General features: G+C 44.1%; 2 protein-coding genes across 3 annotated transcripts in view; one reads left to right on the top strand and one right to left on the bottom strand.

The window, feature by feature from the left end:
* The first annotated feature begins 1,087 nt into the window (after positions 1-1,087).
* LOC135390742 (tRNA N(3)-methylcytidine methyltransferase METTL2-like) lies at positions 1,088-4,929 on the top strand. The gene is made up of 9 exons (XM_064620597.1): positions 1,088-1,362; positions 1,437-1,564; positions 1,630-1,721; positions 2,316-2,515; positions 2,592-2,641; positions 2,900-2,960; positions 3,037-3,176; positions 3,725-3,897; positions 4,719-4,929. Exons 2-9 carry the CDS (start codon positions 1,485-1,487, stop codon positions 4,910-4,912), a joined length of 990 nt encoding a protein of 329 aa, XP_064476667.1. The 5' UTR covers positions 1,088-1,362; positions 1,437-1,484; the 3' UTR covers positions 4,913-4,929.
* Positions 4,930-5,100: 171 nt separating this feature from the next.
* Positions 5,101-11,267, bottom strand: part of LOC135390743 (phospholysine phosphohistidine inorganic pyrophosphate phosphatase-like) — a 7,404-nt gene continuing 1,237 nt past the window's right edge. The window contains exons 4-9 of one of the 2 annotated variants that reach the window (XR_010421811.1): positions 10,807-10,870; positions 10,339-10,431; positions 10,180-10,271; positions 6,996-7,124; positions 5,827-5,879; positions 5,101-5,283 (exon numbers count right to left, since the gene is read on the bottom strand). Coding sequence is in view for 1 of the 2 variants with exons in the window: in XM_064620598.1 (XP_064476668.1) it covers positions 9,134-9,251; positions 10,180-10,271; positions 10,339-10,431; positions 10,807-10,870 (367 nt within the window). In the remaining variant the exon portion in view is untranslated. Of the gene's footprint in view, positions 5,284-5,826; positions 5,880-6,995; positions 7,125-9,086; positions 9,252-10,179; positions 10,272-10,338; positions 10,432-10,806; positions 10,871-11,267 lie in introns of those variants that run through there. The other variant, XM_064620598.1, reaches the window with a different exon arrangement.

Below are 11,267 nucleotides of genomic sequence, written 5' to 3'. Positions count from 1 at the left end.
TAATGGGTGAGCCCCGTTTGGCGCGTACGGTCCAATCAGGGAGCAGCCAGAGCGCCTCTTGCGACCGCCGAGCGGGATGGACGGTTTCTGCGGGTCTCGAATATGTTGACAAGGGTAGCAATAACTTAAAAACCCGAGACTAGGGGACAAAGAAACCTCTCTGTCCTCTCGTTAAGGGTGGCAAGCTGGGGTAGTTGGTTCAAGTTCAACGTGGTGTTCATTGCAGCCAGAACAGACACACACTTAGACAGAGAACACAAACTGCAAACTCTCAACTGAACTCTGATCACAGTGCACAGACAAATTTAAACAGTCGTAGACAGAAAAAGAAGCAGATAACAATCCGGAAAAGGCACCAACCCAAGCAGCACAATGTACTGAAGAGTGCAATAGGGGTGGACGGTATGTGTCTTATCCACGACCTACTAGATTATAACGACCACGTCAGGCGCACCCCTCCCATGCGCCGCATTTTTGGAAGGCAGCGGTGGCGCTTCTGATCGTCCTTGTTATTGCTTCCTCAACTTCTACAATACTTTGTACTTCAGCTTACCTTAGTATTTCTGTACAAGCTGTGGACTTCCACAGATGTTTAATTCTGAGATTGATTATTATCACCATTCTACGCGTTTTCATAGGAGCTATCGCTGTCGTCTGCTACGGTTGTCGTACATACGCTTCTGCGAGTTCAAAATTCAAATTTCCACCGTCCAATCGTGCGCCAGTCTGCCAGGGTGCGTCAGTAGCGCCCCTGGCGGATCGTGCGGACAGGCACCTCATAGGGTTTGCTGATTGTGACATGGTCGTTATAATCTAGTAGGTCGTGGTCTTATCAATGTTTTTTACTTTCGCGAGTCAATTCAAGGCCTTCCAGCTACCCGTCCACCCCTATTGCACTCGACTTTCAGTACGTTTTGCTGCTTGGGAAGGTAGAACAAGATCTAAGGACATGAGTCAGACAAACTCCGGTACACGTGTCCTCACGCTATCAAAAAAGAACAAAACCATACGACCATACCGAAACGAACTATCCGGCTTGGATTGAACTGCCAGAGGATTGACTTGGCTGTTGATATGAATCCACAACCTGATTTCTATCCGAGTACACCTTTCAGACGACAACGTGAGCAGTCGACATGCGGGTTCGGAGAACGGGCAGGGTACTTTCTTGACATATGAAGCTAGAACTCTGTGTCGCATTCTTAAAAAAGTACCGGACACAGGATATGCGCTAGAGAGGATCACGAAGACCTCAAAACATCCGATATGCCACTTATATCTCCCAGCCTGTTGCTTGGATCAACCATGTGGTAGCTGCCCAAAAGCTTGAAGCATACACAAGCATTATCCGCACAGCTTATGGTACGTTCAAGGATTTCCACGCTTTTGGTCGCGTTAAATTGATGAGAATGATTCTTGACAACGGGTCAATTTAGGCGGAGTTCTACACCAACCACTGAGAGAAGAAAGCACTGAAAACAGCAATGAATTGCGAAGACAAAAGACCTCAGTTCGGACAACGGTACCTCACTGATAAGGAGAAGGTCTTTGAGCATAACGCATGGTGAATATCTAACCTTGACTCTAAGGACGGTTGCTGCACATAATAATTCTGTGACATTCATGCAGGGATGATGTAGTTTGGACTCAAGAGCAGCTAGACGCAGCTCAGAAAAAGATCTCAGAAAATGCGGAGGAAAAGGTAGATGCTGCACAGAAAGGTGAGATAATTGCCAGAGCGACAATGCGTGACTGTTTTAGATTCATACGGACCAACAAGAAGCTTGGTTACGTTATTCAGCAAACAACAACTTTATTCAGCAGAAACAGTGTCAGCTATGAAAGTGTAGTGTTGTCGACTGCAATGATGACATGCAAGTTGATGCTGTGTTAGCATAATGCACCAATTACTGCAGTAACTGTTATAACTACATTTGCTCGTTATAATCACGCATTTTTAATGTCCCATTCCACACGTTATCCACTCCTGCCATTGATGCACACTACATGTTCAACGTCTGCTGTTACAGACATGGTCTTTAGTATGCATTCTGACAGATTTCAACATGTTCCTTCTGGCAGCAGGTACCAACATCTTTTTTTTTTTATTGTGTCTTACACATGACACCACGTACTGTACTGGTTAAGCTTTTTTAGTTTAATTTTCTACGTATTAGTATGACTGACCATTATCAACGACATACAGACTGGTCATACTGGAGACCATCACAAGAATCAAGCTTGGATTGGACTTTTGACAGCATCCAGACATACCGTACACAGCTCAAATGAGCTGCTTTTTCGTGTTCTTGCAGAGGAGTACGAGAAAGATGCTGTGCAATACTGGGACAAGTTCTATGGCATCCACAGCAACCGTTTCTTCAAGGACCGCCACTGGCTCTTTGTGGAATTTCCCGAACTTCTCCCAGAAAATGCGCCTCCCACTGTCACTGAAAATGACTCTCTGCCGGCTGCAACGTTTCCGGGCTCAACATCAAGGTTCAGAGTTTTGGAAGTACGTGCCTTAACTGTGTGTCTGAATAAGGAGTCTTTCTTTTTTCTCTAACAAACTATGTTTCAATCTTTCTCAGGTGGGGTGTGGAGTTGGAAATACAGTATTCCCGATCTTGGAAATAAATAAGTAAGTTTCATACGTGGAGCTCTTAAAGGGACGGTCGCGAACGGAAACCCATACAAGAGACCAGTACCACCGCGTTTGGTATCTGGCGACAATCTAGCCAGCTGATTTTTTCATCCAAAAAGTGCTTCGATGCTAAATAAACAAATTTTAAAGGTCAACACTGCGTCCGTGCCTGCAGAAGCTCCGCTGGTCACACTCTACTTGAACCCACTGTTATAGCGTGGGCTCGAAATAAATGTTGTTTGTCCGTGTTCGCAGGGACCCAGGGTTGTTTTTGTACTGTTGCGACTTCTCCGAAACGGCTGTGTCAGTGCTCAAGGTGAGAGATTAGCCTGTGCCATGTGGCAGACACACACACGTGCCTTTTCATAATATTGCCGTTTCACCCGACGCAGGAACACAAGGAATACGATCCCCAGCGATGCCTAGCCTTTGTGTGCGATGTTACTCGAGAAAATTGGGATGCACCGTTTCCAAACGAAAGCCTGGATATCATTATCCTTATCTTCGTGCTGAGTGCAGTCAGCCCCGATAAGTAAGTGCAAGTCTTTTATAACCACCGCTAGTGTAGAAAGGATTTTTTATTTTTTTCACTCTCTCTCACTCCTCATAACGTAGCTAAACTTCTTTGATATCAGTTGACGCGAGATTTTGCCTAATTTAAAGGATTTTTTTATACGTTTGTCAACTTAAAAAATCTTGGTAAACTCAAGATTACTGTATTGAAATTCAACCTTTCATTAACGGTACACTCCCTGTGGTGTGCATTTATTGCCTCAATGTTATCACATACAGTTCTGTTTGGGCTTGTTACCATAAGAGTGCTGTACATGACAGCTATTATAAAATTGGCTGCACCTTAGAGTATTCTGCCAGACATGTTCAAATCTGGTAACACCATAGGGCAGTCTTCATGTTCTGATCTTTGGGCTGACGCACTCATTTCTGTGCGTTTGTATCTTTTGTCCCCCCTTATGACCACAATTTCAACACAGTAGTACTTTTTGTATGCCGTATGATAAGATACGCCCTGCCTAGCAAGCATTGCGTCTCTCCGCTGATAACTGCGTGATTGGCCATTAGAATGCAGGGAGTCATCAATCGTGCAGCGCAATACCTGAAGCCCGGTGGCTGCATAATCTTTCGGGACTACGGGCGCTTCGATATGGCACAGCTTCGTTTCAAGCGCGGACGGTGTCTCAGCGACAACTTCTACGTCCGAGGAGATGGTACCAGGTGCTACTTCTTTACGCAAGGTAAGCCGACATGTTTATACCTGCAAGGGCTGCATTACTGCAAGAAACTTGCCTTGGAAGAATGCAGTGTCTTTACGATAACTAGCGTAGCTTTATATTGTTAGTTTTCATTGAGCAAACTGTCAACAAGCTGCCATTCTACTACCATGATGCTGCAAATGCCCTGTTTGTTATTAGGCTCATGGTTCTTAATGAAGGCTCTTTCGCTCGTCAATAGTCGGGCATCTTAAGGTTCCTGAATCACAATCTCACTGCACTGATCACAACCAGCTAATATGTTAGTGAATAGCTCACTAAATAATAGAGTCATACGTGCTATAGGGTAGATACTGCGCCTTTCCTCTTTAATAGCGGGTGGCGCCACCTGGCCTAACTTATGTACATTATATGTCGTTATACCACGAAACGGCACGATACACACAATCACGCATAAATATCACCTTAGTGCCTTAACGTCCAGGAAGCCCACCTATGCTCCTGTCTTTGCATGCTCTTTTGATTGTTGAGAACATCCTGCAGCTCATCCACAAAATATTCCGTAGCAGACGACAAATCTGATAGTGTCGTCTGCTAGTGCACAGTATGCCACTCCCTATATTCTGGTGCTGTGCGAATGCTCAACACGAGATGAGGTAGGACTTCCGCCCTGTGAGCAGTTTCTTGCTTTCTCTTCCACCGGAATATTCTGCGGGGATGTCGCTCCCATGAATACGCAGATAGAGGGCGGTCTTCCCCTTCTGCAAAAGAGCAACACCTGTCGGGTGTCTGTCACCATCCGTGACGAGAAACAGTCTCGGCATTTTATGTGGTTTCTCACACAGATGAACTGAAGGAGATGTTTGAGAAGGCTGGGCTATATGAAGAACTCAATCATCTGGACCGAAGGCTGCAAGTCAACAGAGGGAAGCTGCTACAGATGTACAGGGTTTGGGTACAAGCTCGCTACAGAAAGCCACTTGTGGTGACGAAGGAGACTCTTGACCCCGTCTTACCACAAACAGACAAGGGGCATTAAAACGTTTTTAAACGAGAGAGCTTAAATGGTGCCTCTCTTACGGACAGACAGGACAGGACACAGGACGGACGGACAGGACACAGTGTGCTGTATTTTGGCAAGTGTTTACAAGTTTTATGATGGTGAGCTAGCTAACCTTGATTAGTTGAAACATAATACGAGTTGCTAAAAATGTCAGGGCCAAGGACCAATTTTTAAAAATTTTATTCGCACGTCGAACCTGTGGTCATTTTAGTAGTTTTCGGAGCAGAAATTCTTGCATTTGTACTCGCAACAGAGGTACACGCAGTCTTCATCTGACTTGCAGGATTTGTAGAACATCATCGCGATGCACGACCCAAGGGTGATTTTTAGGGGGCAGTTGAGAACACCTAGAAAGAAACGAGAGACTAACACAACAGGTCAACTTACGACCAAAGGAACTAGGTATAACTATCCGCTGTCTTGACACATTTAACTTTTTTCCGCAATTTTTTTTTTTTTTTTTCAACATTTTTTTTTCAACTTTTTTTTCAACATTCCTACAATATGCTATTGGCCGTAGCGGCATTGTTTTTCCTTGTCCAGGTCACCAAATTAGACTTGACCACTATCTTTGAAGTGCTGGAATGGAAAAACTTTACCCGACAACATCACAATGGTAACAGATCTTGACGAGCTTCATTGCTGCATCTCAGTTTTGTAATTACTTCATCCTTCTGTTTGTAATATGTACTGCACATTATTAATTTAGGTGTTGTCATTCACTCATTATCTCTTTGTTATTATGTACCTGGTCCGTTACTTTCATGTATACGATATGTTTTAATGCTTTCTGCTGAACTGTTACGCATACCCCATGTAATGTCTCTCGTGGACAATGTTGCATATGTGAGAGAAAAAAGCAATTTAAGTAATGAGAAATGCTACTGTACCGAAAACTCCCTTGGAAAGGCACAACGCAAGAATGATTACTGTGGCGCGCATTCTGAAATAAGACGTAACACCTATGTTTTAGGATGCTCTGAGACTTTTTCTTCAATGCGCTATGCGCCTGTCGAAACAATCGCTGAATACATCGTAATGACCTAGGACATTATTACTGGATCTATGACTATGACTATAGGACATGTAAATCTATGATGCATGATTAACATAGAGTTCCACTACGGTATCTATGCAATGTCTCGCCTGGTGCACGAGGGAGGCATTTGAGTGGCCACAGCCACACTTCATCCCCCGTTCTGTAGCATCAAAGGTACGACAACCAAGGACGTCACAACATTACTGATTCAAAGGAGTAGAGGTGTCCCGGGGTTTTGGGACGTAAAAAAACTGCCAAGATTTCGGGATATCCCGGATCCCAACACTAGGGGAGGGAGGGTATGAAGGCTGGGAAAATACCAGTCGTTGCTGCGCAGTGAACTGCTATTATTGGACGACGGTGGGAGATATATAACGTCACTTTTTATGCTCAGAAGTAAAAGCCTTTGTCACGTAACATTTTCGTCCTCTTGATTTTTTTCCCTACGAAGGTAATATGATCACGAGCGTATGGACACGTCTATTTTAAGCACTGTGTATGCGGTTGAAGCGTGGTTGCACTGCGGGTGTGGATGGTCAGTATTGTCCTCCCTCGCCCCTTGCCATAGCATCAGTCAAAAATTGCATCAACGTAATTACTCCAAACGTTTCAAAGCAATTTCATTTGGACTTCGGCAGGTCCTCGCCCTCTGGGTCTTCGATTTTCTTCGTTATTTTTTGTGGGATGACCCCACCTGTGGCATGAACATTGGCGTTGATCCGGCTCTCGGAAACGGTGTGGTTCGTGCGATACGAAATAAAGAGCATAGGTAGGACGAGTGCATGTTTTGCTCAATGTAAATGGGTAAATGTATTGGATGCCGTCGTGTCTGCTCGTTAACATTGGCATTGATCCGGCTCTCCGAAACGGTGTGGTTCGTGCGATATGAAATAAAGAGCTTAGGTAGGACGAGTGCATGTTTTGCTCAACGTAAGGGGGTTTTATTGGATGCCGTCGTGTCTGCTCGTACATACACGTATGATGCGCAAGTTAACGATATTGCGTAGGATAATGACTTACTTTTGTTTTCTGAACAACTGCTCCCCAGGTAGTGGAAGATTCTTTTGAAATCTCTTCGGCAGTACTCCTCCTTCACGGCAGTTCGTAAACTTGGAAGAAAACCATCCTTAGCAGCAGCCGTTATACCACCTGGTTGTAAAATACGTGCGTGGCAATAAATTATCCTTAAAGAGGAAAGACAAAAACAGTAAAACACAACTAAAAAAACAAAAAAATCTAGGGGTGTCTTTTCGTTGCAGCACAACGGGAGCTTATTAGGTTCATTTAACCACGATTGCAATACAAGTGCAACAAAGTAGCACCCACTAGTAATTTGCGTAGCATCCTTCACCGTGGTAATCAGGTACATAATGATGCTGAATGACATTTGCACCCTTTATTCACCCTTTCACTGTTTACAAACAGAGGGCGCAACCGGAAGTTGTCTAGGGTTCCCAGAGTGAGTGGCTGCATGTGGCGCCACGCCGTGTCACTCATTTGAGATAAACCCTTTCACTATTTGGAAGCAGTGAAAGGGTTTAAGTGAAGTAAACAGTGAAAGCGTGAAGAGAAGCCGTTGCCCCCCCGGTGGAGAATTCCGGTGGTGTCCGACATGTGCGTAAGAAAAACAGACAAAAAAGTTGTTGTAGAAAGTAGAAAAACTGAAACTGGAGTTGTAACCAGTTACATTTGAGAGAATAAGTAGCTGTAATTCAGTTACTTTTTTAGTAACTTACCCACGCCTGATTACAAGCCCTGGGATACATATTCGCGCAAGAAGTAAGAGTCGAGTGCGCAACCCTGGTGCTCAAGAGAGCTTTCAACGTTGCGTGTCCGAAAAGCCTCTTCCCTCGACTGCAACATCAGCTCATCCGACCAACAGGCATGCACCTTCTTCCTCTTTCTTTGTTACGGTTTTACTTGTCACCGTGCTGTAGAACTTGGATGAGCTGATGTTGCAACGCGCTGGGACAAGCCGCTGTGTAAACCAATTTTCTCATGAAATCCACGCTTCCCAATGGAAATATTTTACGGTTCCTGTAGGTTGTATATTAATATCAGGTGGTAAAACAAAGTGTGTTTGAGGTGAGATGATACGTTACAGGACAGGATTATATGCACCTGTATCAACCTGCGTTCAAAGTCTTATAGCGAAGGGGATAATAGATGTAGCGTGGATTCAGCTGCTATTGGAGCTGATGCAAAATCTGGTGTTATTTTGAAATCTGGAATTTTGGGTGCCGTTCATACTATCGGATGCTATCGGCTTACTTTTTTTTTTCTTTCTGTCCGCCAAGCGGCCCAGAGTTAGAGGTGTACATATTGGTCAAACTTGCATTCCTCATGATTTATAGTCACAAACAGCGCATGATTTAACGTTTAATGTGTTTCGCATAGTTTTATTGTTGCCCTCAGATAATATTTTCAAAAGACACGTGCACAGGTCGCTACTAAATTGTGTGCGTGATACAACATAATACGTGATTAGAATTCGGGGAGAAATCAGGTTTAACCCGAATTGGTCCAAAACCGATTCGGGAGGGAAAGGGAACAATCTGGCAGAATCGGGAATAATCTGAAAAAGTCGGACCCTAGCTATGAGCGAACCGGTGGTTCACTTGGCATGATAGAAGCCAAATGTTATTAACATTTTTACAGTGACTCATTAAGTGACGACACTAACAGTGACTCAAACTAAACTTCATTTTAATGAGCCCACGAACAACTATATGTAAGCCTTAATAATGGTGACGTCGCAGCAACGAAGGGGAGTTTGTCGAATTGTTTGTTTTTTCCCGTTGAGGCCCGTTGTAGCATTGGACTTGTATGGGACTCTACGGGCAGAGCATAGAGTCCTCGCCAGCGCTTGTTGAGGATGTTAATACCAACTCGAGTGTCCGCTCGAGCAGGCCTGTCATTCAGTATAAGCTGTAATGCTGAGGAGGTTCCGATTAGTTACACGCATAGTCTCATTTTTGGTTCTCGGGCGATACTGACAACCAGAGAAAAACCTGGCCGGACTCCACACCTGCAAACCTTTATTGTGATTGCCACTACATAACTGTGGAACATGTGTGTGGAGGTGGAGATACACAATCACTGTTGCCAGACTGTTCATTTACAAAATCGTTTAATCTATCGTACTTCCATACAAACAACTACAACACTGCACCAGGAGGAGACTGTGGCCGCTGCGCAACAATACGCTGCACCGCCTCTAGAAGGTTGGCGACCACTCCGTCTGGCCTCACGTCTGTGCGACCGTCATCTCCTGGCCTGTAAATTATAAAGATTAATTGCTAAAGCTGAACAACACTACTACTTGCACCAAACATTAGATTCCATCACACTGAAGGATGTATAAAAAGTGTTATTTTGAGCAGGTTGAAAAAAACATTGCTCCAGTTCCAATGTTATGGGTTCAGTTCCATTTACGCGGGTGTTCAGCCAAACTAAATCATTATCCGATATATTTGATGGGCAAAAGGAATGCCGTCGTCTGCAACGTTTGATCCTTGTTTGTGCCACGACTCCTAGGTAGCGTAATGGAAGGACGGAACCCCGTGGAACCGAAACTGTTTCACGGCATTACAGCCTCGATTTTTAAATGGTATATCGCCTTCTGTTCAATTTTAATAATCGGCGAAGCTTCCAATCGTGAAATATACTTTTATGCGGCCATATTGGACATAGGAAAAAGAGAAGAGATGTTGCACTGAAGCCACCTTAGCTGAAAGTCTTTAGCGTTTCCCATCACCTGCTGACAGTTTTCGAAGGTAGTGGTGGCGCTACTAATCATCCCAGTTACTGCTTCCTCAACTTCTACGATACTTTGTACTTCAGCTTACCTTAGTATTTCTGTACAAGCGGTGGATATTCCACGGATGTTTCATTCTGAGGTTGATTATCATCATCATTCTACGTGTTTTCATAGGAGCTATTGCTGTCGTCTGCTACGGTAGTCATACATGCGCTTCTGCGCGTTCAGAATTCAAATTTCCATCGTCCAATCGTGTGCAGATCTCGTGTACCGATGAGTAGCGTCCCTAGCAGATCGTGTGGACCTCATAGGGGTTGCTGATTATGACGTGGTCGTTATAATCTAGTAGGTCGTGGTCTAAGCATGTGGCACTTGCACGTCTTCCTTCGTGCGTACCTTTCGTTTCTCTTCACTGATATTCTTACTGGTCGATATCCCGCTTACCGAAATTTTCCTGTTTTGACAAGAACACCACGTATCCCAGCACTCATGGCGCCACCAACATCGCAGACGACGTCGTCTCCAATCATCACCACCTGAGATAACGCAGTCGCTTAGAAGAAGTCAACTCACTGGCAGCACTCGGACAAAAACTGCAAATACCTCCTCGGTACGCAATTTCAGGTCATTCACTGCCATTTTGAAGAATTTTTCTCCCGGCTTGCCGATGACAATCGCTCGACGATCGCAGGCGTACTGTACGAAGATAAAAGATTCAGCAAGTAAAGTCGCAACTAATGCATCGGAATAAGGTGCTCGTGTGTGTCTTGTACGTAGTATCTCACCTAATCTTCACCCAGAAAATCACGGGTAAAAACATTTGTTTGTCCAAAATACATGGGGTCCACGTCAGCAGCTTTTACTTCGACTCATGTACTGAGAGTGATTTGAATGTAAAATATAATTTGAGAGGAATCTGATTTAAGTACTCTCTTCCGCTAAAGAATGGCACTGCAGCTGTGCAATTAAAGTTATTCGGCACATATGAGAAGTGGAGCAAAAGGTGGTTCGAGGTGTGATGCCTGGTGTACCTCTCTGTGGTTAGAACTCCCGCTTAAAATCTAAACTTACTTCAAGGGCTGCTGCATATGCCCCAACATCCAAAACGAGTTCACCTTGTTCCCTGTAATATTTGCTGTAATAAAAAAAAAATACAATAAAGTCCAGATTTATTAAGAGTATGCCAGTTCTCCACAAGCAGGCTATGTATTAGGCTACACAAATGTTCTATGTGTGCGCCTGCTTATAATCCGGCACGTGCGGAGAAAAGATGAAAAATATGCATTCTCCATTTAATGAGTCAACACATACAGGCTGCCTTCCACTGAGTCTATTATACTTGACTAACTCCACTTTGTATCTTGCATCACTTTTTTTTCTCTTACTATTATGTCATTTTTAATAATGCAGTACCCGTAAAGCACACACAAATTGCAGTGCCTATTTAATTCGAAGAGCAAAATAAAGCAGGAGTGAGGGAATCAACTGGCATCTACGCGGCACTTCACCAATCGACGCTACAATTTCAGATA

This window comes from Ornithodoros turicata, chromosome 4 (assembly GCF_037126465.1).
Source record: "Ornithodoros turicata isolate Travis chromosome 4, ASM3712646v1, whole genome shotgun sequence".
Lineage (NCBI taxonomy): Eukaryota > Metazoa > Arthropoda > Arachnida > Ixodida > Argasidae > Ornithodoros > Ornithodoros turicata.
Note: the sequence above shows the minus strand (reverse complement) of the source record. Positions and strands in the feature narration are given on the sequence as shown.

Excerpts from the sequence above, each read along its gene's own strand:
- LOC135390742 (XM_064620597.1), top strand. The coding sequence starts at position 1,485 with ATGAATTGCGAAGACAAAAGACCTCAGTTCGGACAACGGTACCTCACT. Across the intron at positions 2,961-3,036 it reads CGGCTGTGTCAGTGCTCAAG|GAACACAAGGAATACGATCC; the intron begins GTGAGAGATTAG and ends CACCCGACGCAG. Across the intron at positions 3,898-4,718 it reads GTGCTACTTCTTTACGCAAG|ATGAACTGAAGGAGATGTTT; the intron begins GTAAGCCGACAT and ends TTTCTCACACAG.